General features: G+C 43.3%; 1 protein-coding gene across 4 annotated transcripts in view; it reads right to left on the reverse strand.

Annotated features, from left to right (window-relative positions):
* Window positions 1-17,092: 17,092 nt before the first annotated feature.
* Window positions 17,093-24,989, reverse strand: part of LOC147243660 (tenascin-like) — a 59,665-nt gene continuing 51,768 nt past the window's right edge. For 3 of the 4 annotated variants that reach the window (XM_086186435.1, XM_086186432.1, XM_086186434.1), the window contains exons 13-24: window positions 22,496-22,768; window positions 22,206-22,328; window positions 21,957-22,100; window positions 21,742-21,861; window positions 21,525-21,668; window positions 21,314-21,444; window positions 20,719-20,851; window positions 18,992-19,143; window positions 18,766-18,862; window positions 18,516-18,677; window positions 18,044-18,207; window positions 17,093-17,784 (exon numbers count right to left, since the gene is read on the reverse strand). In XM_086186435.1, coding sequence (XP_086042561.1) covers window positions 17,674-17,784; window positions 18,044-18,207; window positions 18,516-18,677; window positions 18,766-18,862; window positions 18,992-19,143; window positions 20,719-20,851; window positions 21,314-21,444; window positions 21,525-21,668; window positions 21,742-21,861; window positions 21,957-22,100; window positions 22,206-22,328; window positions 22,496-22,768 — 1,754 coding nt within the window. In that variant the 3' untranslated portion in view covers window positions 17,093-17,673. Of the gene's footprint in view, window positions 17,785-18,043; window positions 18,208-18,515; window positions 18,678-18,765; window positions 18,863-18,991; window positions 19,144-20,718; window positions 20,852-21,313; window positions 21,445-21,524; window positions 21,669-21,741; window positions 21,862-21,956; window positions 22,101-22,205; window positions 22,329-22,495; window positions 22,769-24,154; window positions 24,497-24,989 lie in introns of all 4 variants that reach the window. The other variant, XM_086186436.1, reaches the window with a different exon arrangement.

Raw genomic sequence — 24,989 nt, forward strand, 5'->3', positions numbered from 1 at the left:
CTACGAAAGAAAACTACATAACAGGTATTTACTGCGTATTTTTCCAATTTCACATATTATGAGTTTCATCACTTTTTTTTTTTACTATTATCATTGTAACTTCACATCTGGTGGGCTGAATTCTGTCCACGGGCCTCACGTTGGGCAACCCTGTTCTAGATTCAAGTGTTCAAATGTAAACTCAAGCTCTAATTTGTAGATCTCATTCTACATGAAATCATTAACGGCGTACACTAAGTGTGTGTTTTGCTTTAACCCCAAAAGGTCAGAGGTCATGTGAAATACGTAATGCTCAGGGCGATGATCTCATTACTTAATATGGGTCTCTAAATAATTAACGAGGCCATCGTCTGGCTGCATCGGTGACATCAGACCTGATTAGTAAAAGTGTGCGGAAGCGAGTCAAAGTGCTGCTCTGTCAGCCGCAGACCAGAAATGATGATTCCATTAGGACTTAATTTATTCACGCCATAAAACGCCTGTAAGGTCAAAACGGCGAGAAAACAACGGAAACACCAAGATCTCGTGCTCGATTCTGTTAACGAGTCTGTCAAAGGGAGGCATGTTGTGTTATGGTTTTAGCGGCTGGCGTGTCCTGGCTCGCTGCGCTCCAGGCTGTAAAGAATAAAATACTTTCAATGCTTTACTGTCACTTATCTCTACCTGTCAGATGTTGGACGGTCGTAAAAATGAGAGTCTCAGGTGCTCTGAGTCAACGCAATATAAGATCCTGGCAAAAATGGAAAGTCAGGCGCACAGCAACACCGTGGAGGGGCTGCAACCAAATCTGACCTACCAGATGTTGTAAAATCTGTAAAAATAAAACTAATAATTACAACAATATGCATAATGATCATTAAAGTGGGATTTTTCAAAACTGTTTAAATCTCAGGTAAATCACTATCTAGGCTGGGGTTGTTGTTTTTTTTGCCTTCATAAGCAACTCTATTACGGTAAATAAGGACAATAAAAAATAAAACCTGTTTAAAGACAAAATACTCTCGAGAAAAATGAGAAATAAACTGCATAGCCAGAGACGGGACCGTACGGAAAAAAACAACAGCAACATTTGAACAACACAACATGCAGCCCACTGTTTAATTTGAGTTTTGGCCTCCCCTGCGGTTCATCACTCATAGAAAACATTTTGACTTTGGTTTGAATCCCACTTAAAGGATAGAAATGACAGATAATTACACATTTGAGATTAGTCCCTCAGGGCTCCGTTCTGGGGCCTCGTGCGTTGTACCTGCCGCCACAAGCTAAGATTAGTGATTCTCAGTGGTAAAAAAAAACACACAAAAAAACCCCCGATTATGACAATAAAAATGTCAACCAACTATCGTTTCTTTCCCATGACTATCATTTGAAAATCAGCAAAAGAAAAAAAAAAAAAAAAGAGTCACAATGATTAAAAACTATGAGGAAATGTAGATTTTCTTTTTGTTTTGTATTCACCTCACCGGGCGGGACAAATGTTATCCCGCATTCATCGGATAATCAAAGTGAGTGCAGGTGTGGTGACGCGTCTGCTTGTGAACCCGTTGGGGGAGAAAAAAACCCACATCATCATCATCATCTTCATCTTAGTCACGTCATCTTCGCCGTTGATCTCTGGGACTGCTGGGCACCAGCGGTGTTACGGGTTTAGCTGCATTCCTCAGTAGCAGGCTGGCAGTGTGTTGCTGTTTTCTGAATGAAACTGCTTTCCATTAGCAAAGCTGCTGTATTGATCAACGCTAACTTCCTGCAGCCATCTGGGATAAAACTGCTGGCAATCAATAACGACTCCATCGTCATACGTGGACGTGTGAGCGAGTGGCTTCATCGAGGCGCGTCCTGCAGGCAATAATCAGAATTCGTTGTACGAGTCACATAGAGTGTGTGTGTGTGTGTGTGTGTGTGTGGGGGGGGGGGGGGGGGTCAGTCTTCTCTGACCTACAAATCTGAGCCTCCTGTCTGAGACTTTGAGCCCGGCTAAGTCAGCGTGATGGGGACTCTCTCACTGTGTCGTAACCTTGCTTAACTGTCACAGATAAACGGACCCGCGGGGAGATAGAAAACACTCCTTTCTCCTTCATAATGGCGTCCTTGAACAAGATATGAAAGCCACAACAGCTCCTCAGAGGCTGGCGTCAGAGCGCCACGGTTTGAACGGTTTCATAGAGGAAATCTGTGAGCATGGAGGACGACAAACACACCTCCGCTAGTTTCTCAAGTTGCTCACCACCGCTCTTCGTCGTGTGCGGAGTCTTCGTCATTTCAGTCTGCTGCTTCTAAGACTGCACTGCAGCGATAATTACAGACGTCCACTGGGGTTCAGGATCATGTATCTCGAAGTATCAGTTACCATGACATATTTTTGATAAATATTCGTTCTTCCCAGAGGGCCTTTCCCTCTGATGTTTCCTCTACCGCCCCCAGGGATTGATATTTGTTATTTTTAGAAGAATGAGTCCGCAACCCTAGACAGTCCCACTGTGGGCCAAATAGCAACACAGCAGTGGCTGAATTCTGGCAGGTGGCAGTCTCCTCAAGACGCTGCAAGGGTGGCATGAATAATTAGTAGTATCATTCAACTAAAAGGTTCAGTGACCAACTTGACATGTTCGTGGCTACATGTAGTTCCAGGGACTAGGATTACCCGATTCCCATGTGAAACTGCAGTGGCTGTAAAGTAAAAATTCCAGGGCAGGTTACCAAGCATAGTTCAGCAAAGTCAGCAAATGCAGGGTTAATTACCCATTTTTTCTTCCCCACAGGACAACAATGAGCACAACTTTTATCACTTTTCAAGAGTAAATGCAGTCGTTAGATATACAAAGCCGACGTTACAAACGACTCCGCTGACTTTAACGTCAACAAAGGTTTATATTTCTACTTTCTTGTCTTATTTCAGTTTCAAAACATAAAATCGCTCGTGACATTATTTCAGGCCTGTAACCTAAAACCCACTGTCTTTGGTATGAGGGAACCCGATGCTAACAACGCTAACTTGTTTTCAGGATTACAGACTTCTGCAACATTAAGATCTCATTATCCACTGGGGTGTATGTGTGTGTGTGTGTGTGTGTGTGTGTGTGTGTGTGTGTGTGTGTGTGTGTGTCTGTGTGAGCTGCTAATTAGCAAATGTCAGCACGCTAACACACTGACATAATGATCATAATGGAGATTACCTGCCCAACATCCCCATGCTAGCATTGTCATTAGCATTTAGCTAAAAATAAAGCGGCACCTAAGGGCAGCATGTGGCTGAAGCCTGTCATAATAAAAGAGCCCTAATGTTCTAAAAGCGGCGCGATAACGAGCTCGTACCGTCAAATGGAGAGAATATACGCTGCCGCCGGGAGATCAAACCTGTCACCACTGGATCCACCGGCTAAAACAGCAGGGCACTTATCAAAAACAGACACCTCGCTGGAGTGACAGCTGATCAAATCTATGTTTAGCCATCACAACACAGATGGGGATTTATATATGTTTCAAATGTCAAAGGCCACGCAGGAGCTGACCTCTGGGTTTGAATGCCGGGGGATTCATTGTGATGCTAATCCTGTTTTATCCAGTCCAGCCCTAAAATAAACCCAGCGCTCTGAGGAATGAGCTGTAATCCCCATCGCGGAGCCTGAGCGCTCCCGTTCTGAGCTGACATGTTATGTCACAGTTGGAGCTGCAGAGCTGAAACCCTCACCAGACGAGAGCGGGGCGGAATCAGCAGGTACATCCGCGATCTCGCTGCACGCCCCGAAGAGATCGCCAGCGTTTGATTTAAGATGTTTTCCAAACATAAAGCAGACGCGCAGTAGGCATACAGGAAGATTGCCATTAAATGTTTGGAGGCTCTGAAGGAATGTTAACCAGGAACAGGAACGTGTACGAGGACTCTTCTCGGGGCGAGAAGATCAACTCTCCTCTGTGTACCTTCAACACGAAGCAGCAGGGCAGAGATGCAGGAAACACGGGTCACACCAGCGCAGACGGCTGTCACTTTATATAAAGTCTTCTAGCTTTACTTTTGTAGCTTTACTTTGGTAGTTTTTCAGGACTTTGGGCACCGATGGTGTTGAGCCAACAGGTGGCAGCGCGCTCGCCTCGGAACCGCGGGACAACGACCTCAGCGCGCCCTCATAACTGCTGAAATGACTCGCGGTCTGTAAAATCTGCAAAACTTCAGATTAAAACGTTTCCTTTTGAGTGAAATTAATCGTTTATTTCTTAATTACCCACCATCACATGTCGTGAATTCATCAAGGCACACACTCGTTGCTGGAGAACGAAACTGAGCGACTTCAAAGACTCGTTTAGGCCGCTGACGTTGGCCCTCTGTGGACCTCCTGCTTTACCGTTTTGCCGTTGTCCTCATTGCTTGTGTCTCTTTCCATGTCGGTGTCTCCACTCACTTCCTGCTCTTATTTTGAACATCCCGTCCCTCGCGGCCCTTTTACCAGTGTTTTCCGTGTCGCGTCATCAGCGGATCTTGTATTTTAGCCCGGTGTTCTGTTTCAGCCATTGTTGGGTTCTCTGTCGTGTTCTGTTCTCCAGCCGACCTCCGTGTCTGGTTCTAGCGTGTTTTGTTAGTTTGTTGTTGTGTTGGAGTATTGGAGACACACTTAGTTCCTCCGTTCCTGCCTCCTCACCTTCTCTTCACCTTCACGACCAAAATAAAACGACAAAATGTATCATTTTGGTGGCTCGTTGAGGTGATAAAGAAGACTAGATTGTACAAATGGAGGTCTTGTACAGTTGTGCTGCTGTTAGCCGTCGGCCTCCACGAGCATCCAGCGTCTGCTCTGTGGCCGGCATCCTGGATTCACCTGAGAGTCACGACGGAGTGAAAAACTTCTGACTGTCAAAAGATGAAGAATCGCTTAAAAGCTTATCATGGAACGTTGTGGGAATGTTCCATGTGAGCTGGAAGTAATGCATGTGACATAAAGAACAATGTTTTAAAAAAAAATAGAAAATTGGATGCCTTCTTAACATACATTTTAAAAAGCAATATAGGAAAGTACACATCTTTTAGCCAACCAGAGTTTAATCGGGATTACTCCTCCAAATCTACATGACCTCATCTATACGTTCACCACTGTGTAGCCTGGTGGAATTTGTTACAGTTGACTATAAGGAGCTTTGAACCCAAAACGCTCCAAGTCCAGATGGCAACTCGATGAGGTAAAGAAATTGGGGTTGTGATCCGGGTCGTACGCGGGACTGCGACGAAGCAGCTTGAGCCGGTCACATGTGAGGTCCAACATGCATGCGCTAAACACGGCTGCAATCCTCTTAGGCTCAGGTCCAACTTGTTGTGCATCATCAGCGATCTAATGAAATGTATTTTTATCTTAATGCTCTGGATGCAGAGCGAAGGAGGAATGAGCAAACACCGCTCTCGGGGATTACCGGACTGGTTCTTTTGGGCTGGGAGGAAGAGGAGTGGAGCGAAAGATTCAAAAAACAACCAGGAAAGAAAAGAAACACGAATCAAATAATTCAGTTTTATGTCACTCAGCTTTCTTGGCTATTAATCGGAGGTCAGACATCTGGCCCGCAGGCTTCCATGTAATTGCTCTGCTTTTTTAATACGGACGATGTAATCACATGTATAAATTTGATCAAATCCTCAGTGATTAACTAAATGAGCTCTGTTGTTAATCTGTGGAACAGGGATCCATTAGAGGGGGGGACTCACCACCTCGGCAGGTCATAAACCTCCCCACACACACGCACACAAGCACACACGCACACGCTCACACTCACACACACACACACACACACTCACACACACACTCACGTCAGAGCCCACACAGGAGGTCGCTGACACCCACATGGCCTGAGCATATTAAATATTTTCTCATTTTCTGAGCTGTAATTTTTGACGGTGCATCGGATGAGCGCGTCTATTGTTGAGCCCGGCGGATGATTCCGATGATTGATGACTATAAAAGGATTATTTCCCATGATCCTCTGTGTTTTGTGTTTCTACCACGCCACGTATGCCCATAAAGAGCTGTGGATAAACACGTTTCAATAATGATTCGTACAGTTTACAAATTACATCTTCGTTCACCCCTGGATTGATGGTGGAGCGTCAATGTTTAATCCCTTCTTCGAGGTCTCACTTCTTGAGATGTTTTCTTTTTAAATGGTGCCCAGAGTTCATATATATATATATATATATGTATATGTATATGTATATGTATATATATATTCATGTATGTATGATTACAATACAAGTTAAATAACTGGTAGGTAGCTTAGCTTAGCTTTGGCCTGGACATTATTATGCACATGAATTTATTTGGATTTATTATTCTATTATTGTTTTTATGTGTTTTGTTGTCTTCTTCGTTTGTTTGTTTTTTGGTGTTTTATTAATGTCTTCAATGACAGTTCAGTGAGATGTTCTTCCCACCTCAAAAAAAGAGAGAACGTAAATGGGGGGGGGGACTCGGTTAGAGTTCTGGCAGCTCCTGATGATCAGCTGTTCCAGACCAGCTCACATCAGCTAATGACCCAGTTTTCTCCTTCTATGTATTTAATTGGCTCAGCTGATCCTCCTCCATGCCTGCTATTGGCCAACATCTCCTAATTAAGGCGACTTCAACTGAGTCAGCTGAGTCAAGCCTCCCCCCCGACTCCTCCTCTACAGTCAGTATTGGACTGATGCTTGTCATTGGTTCTGATTCTGTTGGTTCAGATTCTATTCGGCCCAAATCTTTAGAGTCTGACTCTCAGATTCTGTTGGTTCTGAGTGTATTGGATCTTACTGTACTCTCTCTGACTCTGTTGAGTCTCACTCTGTTGGTTCTGATTCTGCTTGTTCTGATCCTGTTGGTTGTTGGTTTCACGTCAGCATCCCAGAAAAGACGGTACCATATCACCGAGTGAATCTTCTTATTTTGGGTCGGTAAACTTTGAGTCTCTGCTGTTGAGAGAAAGTTCTGGTTCTGGCTGGATTTCAAGGAATTTTGGAGGAATTCAGGATCCCAAAATAAAGTTCAAGTGACTTCAGTTATTTATTAGAGTTTCCACAAGAGCCTCAATCACGTCAAGCCCTCTGGTTTTAATATTAAACAACTTCAGATTAGAATATGTGTGTGTGTGTGTGTGTGTGTGTGTGTATTCATGTACATACATACATACATACATACATACATATGTAAAATGTTTCAAGTATGTATTTATGTAGGTAGCTGTAGGAATGTAGGTAGGTTGGAACCTACCGACCTACATGACAACCTACATACTCACCTACATACATACATCCATACTAAAAACCGACATAGATTCAAACATATACACATACCTAAACATTCACGTACACATTAAAAACACCAACATACAAACATATATTCATAGATAAATCAGTACATACCTACATCCATAAATACTTACATATATACATACATACATATATAAACATATAGAAGTACCTACATACATACTATGAATACAATAAAAATAAATACATCTATATCTACATAAGAAATGCACATACATATCTACCTATTTACATATGTATATACATGAACACATACATAACTAACGACCTACCAACCTACATCATACATAAATGCATACATATAGACACTAATGTAAATACATTTGAAAATACATACATACATACAAACAAACCTATATATGTAGTTAAAACTTTTAAATATGTCAATAAATACATATACTCTTGAATGAATACCTACAAACATACCTACATACATATATAAACAAATGTACATACATACAGATGAACATACAGACATATTTCCAAATGTATGTTACTACATAAATACACGTGCATACATACATTTGTACCTACATACATACATACACATACATATGTACGGACTTACAAACATACGCAAATACATACATACATACATACATACATACATACACACATACATATGTACCAAAAACATACCTACATAAATGTACCTACATAAAAACATACATACATACCTACAAATGTGCCATACAAAAATACATACCTATGAACATACATACATTTATACCTACATACAAACAAATATAAAAACATATATACCTTCATACAAACATGCATACACACATTTACAAATACATACATGTGTACAAACACACAAATTCATTGGATACAAATACACATGTACCGACATACATACATACATACATGAAACATACATTCATGTGGATCTACATACAAACATGAATACATACATACATACTGTACATATGTACCAACATAAAAAATGCTTACATATATACATGCAAAAATAACTACATTTACACATACATACATACGTATGTACCTACATACAAACATACATACCAAAAATAGTTGTACATGCATACAAACATACATAATTTCATACTTACATAATTACCTCCAGACACATAGAAACATGCACATATACATACATGTATGTAAATTCATACATACATACAAACATACATACATGCATTCACACACATACATACATATGTACCTACATACAAAAATACATAGACACAAATAGTACGTACAAAACACAGACTTACATTTGTACCTACATATATACATGCAGACATACATTTAGAAATACAAACATGTGGACCTACATCCACGCATACACTCAGAAAGACATACAAATGTGCCAATATACAAACATACATAAATGTGTACCTACATAAAATATAAATATACACATACATATATACATATAATTGTACATGCATACATAATTTTACACACACACACACACACACACACACACACACACACACACACATATATATATATATATATATATATATATATATACATATATATATATTCCTATTAAGGGTTGCGGGGGGGGGGGGCTGAAGCTTATCCCAGCAGCTACAGGCGAAAGGCCGGTTTTGTATGTATATGTGAAAATTTGTATGTTTGCATGTACGTATGTATGAATTATTTGTGTGTGTGTGTGTATATATGTATATATATATATATATATATATATATATATATTAATAGAGAGAGAGAGAGTATATATACTGTATATATTTGTATTAATACAAAGATAAAACCACAAATACATTTTACATACATGTCAACTTAAATGCACATATACTACAAATACATTCATGCATACATACATATTAAACTTCATGCAAACATGGATACATATATACATAAACCTATATTTGTATATTTACCTAAATATGTACCTACATGTAGACATACCTACAATCATACATATGTACCTACATAAAAACACACACACACACTTACATGCATATATATGTATATATATATATATATATATATATATATATATATATATATATATATATATATATATATATATATATATATATATGCATGTAGGTACATATGCGTGTGTGTATGTATGTATGTATGGAGTTACATATATATGTATATTTTAGGTACATATGTAAAAATAAACATATGTAACCCTAGGCATGCATGACAACAAATATGTATGAACGTACGTATGTATGTTTATATTTATGTATGTTGGTACATATAAATCTAAGAATATAAGTGTACATGTATGTATGTATCACTCTATCCAAGTCGTATGTATGCATGTTTGTACACTGTCACTATGACATTTCAATTTACGTTTTTGGGATTGCAACTCAAATTGTAAGCCAGTTCAATTAAATTAATTACCTTCCTGAATTAAAACAGCGCCTCTTGAAGTTGAATTTACTTAAGTTTTTAAGGCAGCAGTGGCAATATTTATAGTGTATGTATGTATGTTTTTGTAGGTATGTATACATGTATGTTTATATGAATGTATGCCTGTTTGTTGATAAATATATATGTATTTATGTAGGTTCATATGTGTGAATGCATATGGGTATTTATGTTTCGATGTAGGTACATATGTACCAACATGTATCCACACATACATAAATTTTGTGTAGGTAAATATTTATGTGTGTAGGTATTTATGTTTATGTGTATGCATGCATGTTTGTATGCATGTATGTATGTGTGTATGCATGTGTGTAGGTACATATTTATGTATGTATGTATTTATGTATGCAGGAATTCAGAATTATTTGTCGATATATATGTATACATGTGTATGTTTATATATGTTGTATACATGCATGTATACATGTATGTAAATATCTGTCTATATGTTTGTATGTACGTATACTTTGCGGGTACATATGTATGTATGAATATATGTATATTTATTTGTTGGTACATATGTAATTATGTATGTATGCATGTTTATATTTATGTACGTAGATAGATTTGTGTGTATAAATCTATGTACACATGTAGGTATGTGCATGTGTGTGTGCACGTTTGTATGTATGTATGTATGTGTGTGTGTGCATGTAGGTACATATGTATGTATGTACATATGTATGTACATATATTTCTATGTAGTTACAGATATGTATGTATATATGTATGTATATATGTATGTACGTATGTTTTTGATACATATGTAAGAATGAACATGTATGTCTAAGTATATATGAGCGTATTATGTGTTTATATAGGTTCATATGTATGTATGTGTGCATTTAATACATATATCTGTATATATGCATGTGGGTATATATGTCTGTATGTATATATGTATGCATGTCGGTACATATTTATTCATGTATGCATTTTTGTATATATGTATGTATGTATGCGTGTGGTGTGCATGTAGGTACATAAGTATGTATGTATGTATGTATATAGTTACATATATGTAAACATGCTTTATATGTGTATATATGTTTGTAAATATGTATGCATGTATGTATGATTTTGTGGGTACATGTATATGTATGTATGAATGTATGCATGTTTGTTTGTCGGTACATATGTATGTATAAATACACTTTTGTATGCATCTAGGTACATATGTAAGCATGTATGTATGTATGCATGTTTGTATGTATTATATGTATCTAAGTAGTTACATATATGTTTGTATGTATTTATGTAAGTGCGTATCGTTGTAGATACATATGAAAGAATGACCATGTGTATGTAAGTATTTATACATGAATGAATGTGTTTTTGTTGGTACATATGTATGTATGCATATAGGGTCATGTATGTGTGTATGTGGGTACATATGTATGTATGTATGTGTGTATGTTGGTACATATATATGCATGTATGGATATATGTATATTTGTATTTATGTGTGTATGTAGGTACATATGTGAGTACGTGTTTTTATGAACGCATTTTTGTTTGTATGTATGCATGCATGCATGTCAATACATATTTATGTATGTACGTATCTATGTATTTATGAATGGATGTTTGTTTGAAGATGCATACAAGTACATACTAATAAATATATGTATATATGTACATAAATATGTATGTATAAGTGTATGCATGTTTGTTTGTAGTTACATATGTACGTTTGCATGTATGTATGATTTAATACATGTGTGCTTGTATGGATGTAGATACATATGTATGTATATATGTTTGAATGTCTGTATGTAGGTACATATGTTTGTATGTAGTGACTGACGTTTTTGATGCATTTGTATTTATGAATACATGTATGAATGTATATATGTATGTATGCATGATTGAATACATGTATGTATGTACGTATGCATGATTGAATACATGTATGCCTGTATGCTTGTAAATACATATGTATGTATATGTATGAATGTTTAAATATATGTATGTAGGTTCATATGTATGTATGTATGTATGTATGTATTATATATGTTTGTATGTAGGTAAAGATGTATGAATGTATACATCTTTTTGTAGCTACATATGTATGTATGCATGCAGGTATATATGTAAGTATGTATGCATGTTTTTTATGTATGTAGGTACATATGTATGAATGTAACTATGTATGTATGTTTTTTCAGCACATAAGTATGCATATGTTTGTATGCTTCTAAGGTATATATGTATGTTTGAATGTATGTATGTATGCATGTTTGTATGTATGACTATGTTTGTTTGTAGGGACATATGTAAGATTGTATATATTTATTTTTGAATGTATGTATCTATGTATGTAGGTACATATTTACATCCTGTCACCTCACAGCAAGAGGGTTCTGGGTTCCACCCCCCCCCCCCCATTACCCTTAATAGGATAATTGGAAGAAAATAGATGGATGCATTTATTTATGTGTACATGTAGGTACGTATGTATGTATATCTGTATGTTTGTAGGTACATTTGTAGGAATGAACATGATGAATGAACTTCATGCATATGTATGTATGTAAATATGCATTTTGTATGTATGTTTGTATGTTTGAATGAATGAATGAAGGTTTTGGTGTATTTCTGGAGGTATTAATATGTGCAGGAATGTTTTTATGTGTGTATGTATTAATGTATCTACATATGTAGGTATGTATGGTTGTATTTCTGCATTAAAACATTTTTAGTTTTTTGTGTTGTTTGTCTTGCTGCTCCTCTGACGTGCTGAGCTAATGTATTGTTTTAATGCAGTACATGCAGAAATATATGCAGCATTCATCAATGTCCAGTCTTCTGTTTATTTCACCAGGCCTCCTGGGAGAGAGAGAGAGAGAGAGAGAGAGAGAGAGAGAGAGAGAGTGTGTGTGTGTGTGTGTGTGTGTGTGTGTGTGTGTGTGTGTGTGTGTGTGTGTGTGTGTGTGTGGAATAAACCAATAATTTCCTGCAGCTGATTTCCTATTTTAAGGGAATGAATAAGAATAATAGAGAGAAGAAAACCATGGCTCACATGTTACTCGGAGGCTATAAGATTTTAATACAAAATGTTCTTTTTTTACAAGGATCACATGCATCAGAAATTCAATCAGGCTACAGAAGAATGGCACAGAGCATGAAATTAGCTGTGTATCCACCGGAGGAGTGGAGAGAGTGGGCTGCTGGGGCAGGGCCGGATGATTTAGACACACACTCACACAGTGACAGGGACTCTGCACCGAGACCAGAGCCAACTCAAATATAGCACCGACTCTCGGGAAAAAGTTTCCTTGAAAAACATGATTAATGGCGGTCCGGCGTGTTTCAGCAAGGCTGCACGGCGCGACTAATGCAAACAGGTTTTCTTAGGCAACAGAGTAACCTTTGCTCAACTGGTACATATGAAAGTACCATTTACAGTCTGCTCTCCTCGCATGTTTCGCTCCCAGGCCCAACTGTAAACCCATTTTCTGCTGTTTGACGACACGAAAACGGAGACTCTCATATTTAAACCTGATAACCAGGACAAAACTCTCTCGAGTGAAGTTGAGCAGCTCCTTGAGTAAACACTGACATACGAGCACAGAGCACTCAGAGTATCACGGTGTGAAGCAACACGGTGACACTTCGGAGAACTGCCAGCTAACTCTGGGTGATGTGTATGGAGGCAGGTGGAGCTGCACTCACCTGAGGCACATACCTGACTGGAGAGACTGTCAACACACAGCTATTAAGGGTATTATTGTGTGTCTAGTCTGGCTGAATCAAATAACAGCTAATATCTTCACAAGTGTTGCGCGTGGTGGAAAGTATTTGACTAAATTACTGCACTTGAGTACAGTCAGTATTGAGGCTCATATTTTTGTGATGGCTGTGCATTTCCTCTGCCACGTTCTGAAGGAACTCTGATTTCATCTGAGCCATCAGTTGCTTTGCAGTGACGGATTTTACACTGAAAATTTGACAAATACCGAAGAAAATGGTATACTTTCACATGAATAACTTCAAGAGGACTCAATCAGAGCAGTACAGCTGCAACGCAAACTACTTTAACTGCGTACTTCTCAACAGGTACTCTGTTCTGTGTATTGAAAGATAAATAGTGCACATTAAAAACAGTTACAAAACGTTTATCCAATTTCTCATCAATCGTTACTGTATGAAGTATTATTTACATTTATGCATGAAACATGAAACGTTCTCGCCGCCTCTCATCAACGGTCACGTCAGCCACACGCGGCGCCGTCACTCGGTCAAGGTGTTGCACGTGTGTTTCCCGTGAGCGATGATGGTGAACGCGGCCGACTCAAGTGGACGGTCCTTGTTTTTGTACACCAGCAAACTTGAACGTTTCAATACGAGTGCAGAGGATTTTATTTCCACAGCGATTTGGCTGGATGAGAGGCCGAGGCTGCATCATCCAGGCCGGCGATGGCCAGCGGGTCCATCCAGAACCTCCTCAAACACTGATGGGCGGTTGCTCCAGTTGCTCTCTGATGTCGTCAGAAACTGAATCTTTTTGCTCCAGTAAATTCCTGCGTGTCCATTTTTTTTTTTTTTTTTTTTTTTTGTAGGACGCCGCCAAAGAGGACTGGGTGTATGTGGCTGTGCAGCAAAGTTCAAGTCTTTACTTCAGCAGAAGACGGACTGCAGAGAACGCTTGTGTGGTCCAGGGTTTGGTGCTGCACCCCTGCAGAGGTGAAGATAACCTGGGAGAGACATCCATGGCCATCACCGAGCGAGTCCTTCTGTCAATCTTATTTGGCCATGAGTACGATGGTGGTGAAGGTAAATGATGTACCGTCGTGGACACAAACACACATAAAAACAATAACACTTCACCTATAAAGTGTATTTTGCCTTTCAAGTACTCAGAAGTTGGTGACTTGTACTTCCGAATAAGTTTTTTCCCTCCTGCATCACTTCTGCGTGACTCCAGAATGCAGAAAGAGCCAGCCATGTGTACTTAGCTTGAAGCTAACAGCGATTTATGGCTAAGGTTAGACGTCACAGTTGCCATTAGCGCTTGATGCTAATCGCGATTGATGGCTAACGTTAGCAAAACAAAGAAACAATGCAGGAAGGAAAAAACTTGGAGCTCAACCTGCTTCTGATTCCTTCTTTACTGATTTGAGGGTAAAACAAAGCGGGGGGGGGGGGTGTTACATGTCCCCCGTTTGAACTGGACTTTGTCAGGAAAAAGAACAGAATATGAAGAAATAGCAATGTCTTTATCAGATAAACACTAACGTTAGCATGCTGTCTAGCAAGCACGGCCCTGGAGAAGCTTCTTTTTTACTGTTAAGATTTACATGCATTAGCATTTCTCCTCCATCCGGCGTGCGAGCACGGAGAAGTCGCGCGACACACGCGGCAAACAAACGGCTGCATCAAACTGCAGTTTCCTCTATGTTGGAAGTACTGCAAATATCCACGCGTACTGCGGTTCAGCTACAGGTCCCAAAACCTCTCAGGATGCAAATCTTCCCTTATCAAGTATCTGCTCTTATCAGGTCTTCTGACAACAGGAAGCGATCAGGCTGGTGGGAAGCGGCGCTCCTACTTTGAACACGTCACACATGCTGGTATCAACACTGACAGAGCCCACTCTGAATGACAGTGTTACTCTCCATCCCCAGCTTTTCTTTGAAAGCTGCAGTACGAGAACATGCCACTCTGGACCTCTGAGTCCTTATTTAGGAACGTCTCAAGATGAAACCAGATCTGAGCGACTCGTACGGGTAGAAATCCAGGTCATCAGTTATTTCTCAATCTTGAACTTCATGTGGAAAACTCTCAGCTCGGTGCCAGCGGACGTCTAGTAATTCCACTTAGCATTCCTTATTATCGGATTCAAACATAATGTTCCGCCGTCCTTAGACAGCTGAGCGCGTTATGTTTCACTGATGTCTGGACACATGCGGGTCGACATGGGCGACCGGCCGGAGTGCTGGGAAACCAGTCCTTGATGGGACTGATTGTCATTAGCACAAGAGGCCAAAATGTACCGACTGCAGTAATCGACATGGAGGCGGCTGCAGAGACGGGGGGGGCATGAGGTTGGGGCACATCATGAGGTCATCTGTGTGATGTTGAGAAACCAAGATGACCCTTGGCTGTGCCGCTCGCCAGCCAAATCCAATAAAAAGTAGGACAGTTTGATCTGCTGTGTTAAAGTCAACAGTGCTTCAGTTTAAGATCTTGTGATTCCACATTGCGGCATCTTGGCTCACCAGGAACACACAAACTATAGATTTAATAAAAAAATAGATAATTGATTTTTTTTTTCTGTCTGCAAAATCTTTATGAATTGCGTAACGTCTCAGTTGCAAAAGAAAGATGAGCCTAAACTTTGGAACAATGAGGAGAGGCTGCATGAGGATGTCAGGCTGAGCTCTCAGTGCCGGGAAGAAGGCCTCCTCCTGACGGGGCCTCCTCCTGATGGGGCCTCCTCCTCACCAGGCCTCCTCCTGACAGGGCCTCCTCCTCACCAGGCCTCCTCCTGATGGGGCCTCCTCCTCACCGGGCCTCCTCCTCACCGGGCCTCCTGCTCACCAGCCTCCTCCTGACGGGGCCTCCTCCTCACCAGGCCTCCTCCTGACGGGGCCTCCTCCTCACCGGGCCTCCTCCTCACCGGGCCTCCTCCTGACGGGGCCTCCTCCTCACCGGCCTCCTGAATGATGCAAAGTTGGAAGTACTGCCTGATTGTAAGTGCGTGTACTTGCTTGTATTTGTACCTGCGTGTATTTGATCTGCAGCCTGTTGCCGTGTAGTAGTACTACTACTACTACTCTCTAAAAGCACAGTTAGACTGGCTTGTATTTGGAAAACCATTAACAACCCCCCCCCCCCCCACACACACACACACACACAGAATGGAGTAAAAAATGTCTCATGCATAGGAGTTAAATTATATAAGAGAGCAGTACTGGGCTCAGCTGACTGTGGGGGGTCACTGGGTCAGACTTTGTAAGGCCTGGGGGCTTAAATCAGGTTCTCCACTTTTTTGCTCCTTAATAAAGACGCTGGCGTTCAGGACCCGCCCACCCGGCGCCTGCTCGCTGCACATCTTCGCCGGCCAACAGAAGAATAAATACCATTTTGTCCGTGGCGTGTTGGGCTGGTTTATGTAACTGCACCGGCGGCGTCAACGCCAGGACACCAAGACGGAAAGAAACACTTTATCACTTTTGTCCAACTGGTAAAAATAAAACAGCAGCCTGAGTTCAGCTGTCGAGCTCGTAGTTTTCTATGTCACCATCCCAGAAAAGCCCCTCGTGACCTCTGCAGGGGTCCCTGACCCTAGGTTGTGAACCACTCCCACAGCTGCTGCTTGTGCTGGAGGTGGCGTCTGGGAGCCTCTCCAGTCCGTCTCCTGAGGGTGAACACTGACACCTGCTGGATAAGGACATGACTTACACTTGAGCTCGCACACACATTTTTATTAAACTAACTTTATTCTTGTCGGAGGTTACAGAGCATCAGATTTTATTTCCTCTCTACCAAAATAAGTAAATCAAACATTTGAACATGAAGTCAAGAGTGGCGTCCACACGTTAAATCATGAGATCTGGTTTGTCAGTGATGCAAACGTCTTCTGAGCTGATCGAGATCCTGACTCAGCGCACAGAGTCTCTGGATCGTCTTCCCTTTGTTTCAGGGGTGGCGTGCGACCCTCTGGTTATGTGCCTCTGACATCTTTCTGGTTCAGTGGATTCATTCATGGATTCTCATGTGAATGCAGCGGTTTGGTCCCGATAACGCATGGAGATCCACTCCCACTCATCGTTCCTTCTCTCTCCCGGAACCCAAAGTGTGATCACACACTCAACGGCCACGATGGAACCGGTTGATTCTTTGGCGTCGTCTCTCACAGGCGGTGGGGTCGAACTGTGAGTCGTCTCCTTGTGAGTGTGTTTTAGAGGCTGATTGGAGGAACTGCTGATGGCTGCCAGGGCCTGGGGTCGGGGTCGGGGTCAGGGGGCAGGGCTGTAGGTGAGAGGCGGGGCTTCACGAGTCTATGATCGTTTTTGCCTGCTCTCAAAATTTTTGAAGTTTGCTGGGCGGATTTTCATCTCAGCGAACTCAATCGAAGTTTCGTGGCCCTTCCAGTGGAACCAGTTGACCCCCTGTGGAGAACCAGAACACAGCCCATGAGAACAAGGTTCTAACACATAAGAGAAGGTGAGGGAGGAACCGGACCTGAAACAGAGTATTTTATTGGTCCCAGAACATCTCAGCAAAGGACTGGGGTTGAAACTGGCCCGTGTACAGAAATGCTGATTCACGTTTCCCAAATAAAGAAAAAAATATCTCTGGACCCCTGGAGGGGCCGCAGAGAGACGGGGCCCCTCCAGGGGTCCACGTACATGTGCTCATCCTACCTACCTTGCTGTGACTCTTGTCTCCATATTTCCCCATCAGGTTGACACGATGACAGTTTTTATACCAGAAGGCACCTTTGTAGGACAAAGCGCAGTTGGTGACGGCGATGTCGTTGTCGTTGTCGAAGGTGGAGAACGGCCGACCCTGGTGGTACGTCATGGAGTCACCTGGGAAAGAGCAAAGCCTCCATAAACCTGAGGAACTACAGGTCCGCTCGTTACGGGTGGAAGGAGGAGGCGCCTCCCCCATGTCTGCCTCAAGGAAGAAACAGGGATTAGCTTAGCTTAGCACAACAAATGGAGGCAGGGAGAAGCTGCTAGCATGGCTGAGTCTGGCTCAGCCCCAGCGCTGTGGGGGTCTGGGCGTCCTGCATTGAATCCCTCCCACCTCTGCTCTCTTTGGTCATTATGCTAAGCTAACTTGCTGAGAGGAATTCATCTCCTCATCAAGCTCTCAGCAGTGAAGAGCCGCGTACCCGCTGTTCCACTGTATGTTCCGACGTAGATTTTATAGCGCGTTCTTGGCTCTGCGATTGTGAACTTGTCGTACTGCGCGTAGGCCGACTCCCCCTGGTCCCTCAAGTCCACTCGCAGCTCGCACTGGTCCGTGGATGTGATCTTATGGAGGTTGGACAGACCTGCGGCACAGATTTATGATGTGTGAGCTCGGCAGACACTCGGCCGGGAGGGAGAAAGTAAACACGGCTCAAGGACGAATGTTCTTACCCAGCCAGAACTCATCATTCATGTTACCGAAGCCGGCCGTGTAGTTCTTCCAGTTCCTGAAGAAATCCAGCTTTCCACTCTGGCGTCTCAGGAAGACCTGGGGAGGACAAAAGCTTCACCGTCATCCTCAATAACAGAAACAGATGTGGAGTAACAGATGTTGTAATAGCCGAGTTGATGTGACAGGTGAGGAGCGACTTGTCCTCCAGCGGGTCAATTTCCTCACCATCCATCCGCCGCCGTCTGTGGTCATGTCACAGTAGACCTGCAGGGGTTGGCTCTCCTCCCCTCCCACGTAAACCGTGTACACACCAGAGGTGGTCTCGCCATTCCGGAACAGCTGGGCGCAGTCCTTGGCCCGTGGGTGCAGCTGTCCCACTAAAACACACGTTAAAAAGACATGACCTCAGACGGAGGCGGCTCACCCCGACCCTGTACATCCTGTCCAGGTGCGTAACGGTGCACAGGTAAACTCCTAGAGGTAAAAATGACTCCTAACTCTCTGCCTACGACTCACAAGATGTCCGTCTGCATAACAGTGATGTAGCCTACGGAGGACCAAAACTACCAACATATACAGACATAAAAATAATTACATACACCAAAAAAAATTGAGGGAATGTGGATATTGATTACTGATTAATGATGACATAAATTCATGTATTTATTTCATTTTTCATTTATTATTCTCTCAGTGCATTTCCCCCAATTAAATTCCCCAAATTTATTTACTTGTGCATTGTTAATGGAAATTTAAAAAAAAAAAAAGAAAAGCTAGAAAAAGTTAATTAGGTGAATTCAGAAAATACATGCATGAATACATTAACAGATTAAACTGGAAGATAATAAATAAATAGTGGAATCTACACAGATAAGTAAATAAAAAAAGCAAAATAAATCACAAACGTTTACATCAAAATTAATCAGTAATTCATTCATTTATAACATTTAGGGGGCATTTAATGGAATATTAATTTAACACATTGGGTGATTATCGTTATCTTTTTTTTTTTATCTCGCCAGTGTCGGTCCTCCATACACAAGTATTCTCTGGATAATATTTCACAGCAGCTCCTCCTTCTTTGTAAACAACACTTTTCTCTAATATATTTTATCACCAACCTTGGATCATTTAATTTACTGAACTAATAATGAGAGAAATGGAGACATTGTTGGTTTTTTTTCTACTGAAAGCTGCTCAGACCGAATAAAAAAAAAAAAGCGTGCCGGTGATCCGTCTGGAATATCAGACGGAATGTTAGAAGATCATCATCTCTGTCTAATGTGCACTTGGATTGTTGCGTGGCTCGTCGGTGCTGGGAAGAGCAGCAAGTCTGGTCACAGGTGGGTGACCCATGAAAGGAAAACCTGGATTCACACGAGAACGAATTTGTGTCATAAACATTTGTAGGGAAGTTTGTAAAAACTGATGAGCGAGTTGTTGTGAACGCTTGCAGGACACGAGAGCGGTCGCGGAGCCTCAGGGGGGCCAGGGATCCGGTGGATCTCTGCCTGTGAAACCACACGGACGTCCACGGCCTTTGTGCCCCACTCACCAAACGCTACTTGTTTCTTTTACGCTCAACATCAATCAACAAATAAGCCTGGATGTCACAAGGATTTTCCACGCTCGGCGCACATGAGAAATCCCTTAAAAATGAGAGCAGGAACATGCAGATGCCACTATACAAGCACAAGGTGGCTAAATGGGTCTCGTGGACACAATCGGCTCCACAGTCACCACATCCGAACCAAACTGAGCCAGGACCGCCGGTGCTCATCACCGCCATCATCGAAAAACACCCCAAAAAAGGGGTTAATCTTTAGTAAGAGTGGCGTCCGTCCTCAGCTGCGGGGGGACGTCCAGCCAAAGGCGGTCAACCGCTCACTCAAGCACTTCAGGTGCTGCTTCTTCCTGCAGCTGACCAGCGACGCGGCCGGGTCGGTCCTTACTGGTGGTGAAGACGGCGGTTATGTGGCGGCTCCTCTTAGCTCCGGCGCTGGCCTGCAGTCTGACGGTGTACTCTGTGGAACCAGTTAGCTGGGCCATGTTGTAAGAGGAAGCTGTTGGGCTGAGCACCACTTCCTGAAACCCCACACACACACACACACACACACACACACACACACACACACACAAGATATCCTAAGAATATTACATGTTTTTTTGACAGCCACTGATTCAAAACACTCCAGGACACGCCCGGGAGAATCCATCCTGACAGAAATACAGCTTTCTCCAGTTTTTTGCATTTGTCGATAAGATGTTGGGGCACGTAATGACCTCGCTCTGAACCAGGAATTTTATTCCACTTCATTTTATCGCACCGACAAGGACGACTGTAATTTCTTTCCATTCTGCACCGGTTTGAGCTCAACTGCTACCCACAAGTTGGCACGTCAGCCCAAAGCTTTATGATGTGCTTTGGAAAAAGCTCATCAGCAATGTGAGTTTACGCCATTTGTGGGTTTTTTTGGGTTGAAATGAGCGAAACCGCCTCTGTTGCCGGGGAGCCTCCAGGGAAGTGATGTGGGATATGCAGCGTACCCTGACTGGACCATCAGCAGACGAGAAGCTGAGTGTGTAGCCGGTGATGGCGGCGTGCGGGGATTTCCACGTGAGCGTGGCACCGTCAGACTGAATGTTGACAGCTGCCAGATCACGAGGAGGGTCCACGTCTGAAAGCACAGGTCACAGTCCTCACCCTCCGACTCAGACACGTACACTGACTCCTGTCGGGTGCCGTTCCTGGACCTACCGGTGGCGAAGTCAGTGACAGCAGAGCCGCTTTTCTTAGCGTCTCTCACAGCAAGAACTTCGACTGTGTAGAAAGTTCCAGGAACCAGCGAGCCCATCTCGAACTCCACCGTGTTCCCGGAAACACGCTTCACCACCGGGGACACTGTGAGACAAATTTCAACACTCAGATCACGAACGATCAAGAATAGTAGAGCAGAAGAAAAAGGCAGACGCACCTGAATCAGCACTGTATGTGATCTGGTATCCATCCACAGTGGCCACAGATGGTTGCCACAGCAACAGGGCTGAGGTGTCCGTGACATTGATCGCAGTCAGACCAGAGGGTCTGTCCAAAGCTGGGGGGGGGGCGAAGACATGAAGAGAACTTTGACACACGCTCGTTCCGACATGGCTCCGTGTCTGGGCGAGTGTTACAAATGAGAAGGCCCACCTGTTGTCACAGTGTCGGTGCTGGGGTCACTTTCCTCCAGACCCTTTACGGCGCTGACCGTCACCTGGTACATCCTGCCGGGGCTCATGTTGGGCAGCAGAGCCTCCAACACGTTTCCACCCACAGTCACAGTCATCGGGCTTCCTGAGAAGGAGAGAGAACCGGCTTCGGCCCTGAGCGAACGGCACCCTTCACTGAGCTGACATATCATTCACCAGTAAACGGCGGCGATGCAGATTTGCTTCTCACCTCCTTCAAATGGCGCATAGGTGACACGGTAGTGGTCCACCAGAGACCCTGGCATGGACCAGTGAACGACAGCCGAGGAGTCCGTCACCTCCGAGAAGTGCAGCCCCCTTGGAGTTGTCAGACCTGGTGAGGAGTGAGACGGAGGTCAGAACAAAGGTGACTTACAGGGGAGGAAACGAATGTGTGTGCCCGCGCAGACAAGGAGGTAAAACCACACTCAAGGAGTACAGATGAGTAGTGGGACGAGTAGTGCAGTAGTAGTGAGGGCCTCGGCTGTGCTGTTGACGTACCTGTCTGAGCAACCCCAGTGATGGGTTGGGAGCGCTGGTCCAATGACACGCCAATAAGCTCGATTTCATACTCAGTTCCACTCGTGAGTCCAGTCAAAACCGTGGTTCGCTCGTCACCGCGGACGTTGTACTCTCGAGGGTGGGCCAGTCTTTTGCTGTCTCTTATTTTGATCACAAATCTGTCAAACATGTCTTCGTCCGCCGTCCACGACACACGGAAACTGTCGGCCGTGATGTCCGAGACAAAAAGGTGCTCCACCTCTGGCTCGACCTCTGATCAGGATGGAAACACAACATTGCTGCAGGTTTGTTTTCTTTCCCCAGAAATTTTCATCAACTTCTCTCCAGACGACTAAAGACGTCAGCTCGGGAGAGAAGCGGGAGGGTTTCCCTTGGGGGAGGAATTCCACCTCCTCCGATCCGTCATGCTTGGGCCTTCGTTAGTGTGGGTCAATGAAGAGGATTAAAAAGACAAGACACTTTTAGAAACAGAAGTTTATTTCTGTCAGTCGGAGGGTTCACATTCCACAACAGGCTGATCTGTCAGGACCTCAGCAGACGCGGGTTTAGAGGAGGTCCCCATGCGTCCTCGCGATGCATTCAAAGACCAGGAAACAAATCAGGTCAGAGGTTAGATCAACCGACACGTCATGCTCAGTGTGTCTGCAGACTTATGGGTGTTTTCCTTCCTGCGACTTGTGTTTTTTTAAATCGGGTTGTTTGGGAGATTTTTTTCCGAGGGTTGCTTCACGGGTTTGAGATCCTCTGGTCAGCGACTCGGAGGAGCTTTGAGAGGCAAACGTCTGGAATTCTCGGTATGACTGAAGGTGTTGATGCAGGGGAGGATGCTACACCTGAAAGGGGCCGCGGAGCACCCTCCTCCCAGGTGGAGCCAGCCAGAGGAACTGGCCCTGCGCCGGACAGGCGAGTTTTGGCTGGACGCCTGCAGAAGAGGAGGAGCTGAGGTCTGATCTAATGAGGTCCAAAGGAAGTGGTGGAGGAGCAAACGGTGGATGTGGTTTGAATACTGGTTTGCTGATGGGAAAGATCCAGCGGTAACGTGGGCGACTGGGAGCACCTGGACGTCATCCATGCAGGATTTACATTAGGATGATGACATAATGAGCTCCTCGGTCACCGACCATAAATCCCTGCCCCGTGAGTGACCAACCGAAGGCAAAAAGTCACTTTGAACTGTTTTTCCCAAAGTATGGTCCGATGATGCCCCTTGATATTTTCATTTCACCAATCAGAAAAGGAAGGAAAACACATTTTTAAAATATGAAAACAAACGTGTGCTTGCTCATATTTTGGAGAGGAAACAGACGGGAGCTCCGCATCACTTCCTCCCGACGACAAAGCCGCGTGGCAAAAAAGTAGACGGATGCCTCAAATGCAAGAGACGTGGTTAGATGGAACCGGGAAAGAGCGGTCGCATGTCTGAGGAGAGCAGCGCCACTGCTGAAGCCTCACCAGCACAACAGGGCACTGCCGGCTCCACGGACGTTTGATATCTGAAATATGTGCCGTTTTGCAGTCCTGCCAGGTTGTGATGGTGAAACTTCAGAGTCAGATCATAAAGTCGAAAGGTCAAACAACTGCAACAGAACGAGGAGTTTTAGTAAGACGGGGGACCTTGCAGCGAACTGCGAGTGGTACCTGTCACAGCCACTGTAGTCAGGGGCCGAGAGAGAAGCCCTGACTCTGACACCCCGGTCAGCCTGACCTCATAGCCTATCCCCGTGATGAGGCCCCAGATGTCCAGGTGACTTTGGTTTCCTGGCACAGTGAAATCCTGAGGCTCCAGCAACCAGCCTGAGTCTGTCACCACTATGTGAAAGTGGCTAAAACCACCACTAGAGGGAGCTACTTCCTCCTCCTGCTGCTGCTGCTGCTGCTGCTGCTGCTGCGGCTGCTGCTGCGGCTTCACCTCCCACGACACACGGAAACCGTAGGGGGTAATGTTGGAAATGGTCAAGTTTTCCACTTTAGGCAAGGGAGCTGGAGGCGAGGGGGTTTGATGTAGGAGGGGGAACAAGACTATTAGGATGATCACGTGTGCAATGGTTGCAAAAGCAAATCATGAAATCTGTTCCTAAATTCTCTTTATAGAAAAGAATGAAACACATTAGGGGCGAATCTGGCAGGCATCATTGCTTCATATCCTTCTACCACAGGAGAGCAAGAAACAAAGCAGCTTCATTAAAAAAATCTGTATTTGCAGGCAAAGATTTGGTTTTTACCATAAAAAGTGTAGAGAAGCTGATAAGGATGCAGAGACATTCCAAGAAGAACAAGAAAAAAGAAAACCAAAACACAATCACCTGAAGTCATGTTGGCCAAGCCAGCACAAAGTGGTGATTAATCGAACTGCAACGCAAGGAATCGTCGCAGTAAAATGCCAGATAAAAACCCAGGAAACGGTTGTTTCTACGCGCCAGTTAGTCTACAGAAAAAAGTGCATATAAAATGTCCGTTAAAAAAAAAGTCGAAG

Source organism: Aulostomus chinensis, chromosome 19 (genome assembly GCF_037954235.1).
Source record: "Aulostomus chinensis isolate RoL2024-O1b breed Wild chromosome 19, RoL_Achi_v1.0, whole genome shotgun sequence".
Lineage (NCBI taxonomy): Eukaryota > Metazoa > Chordata > Actinopteri > Syngnathiformes > Aulostomidae > Aulostomus > Aulostomus chinensis.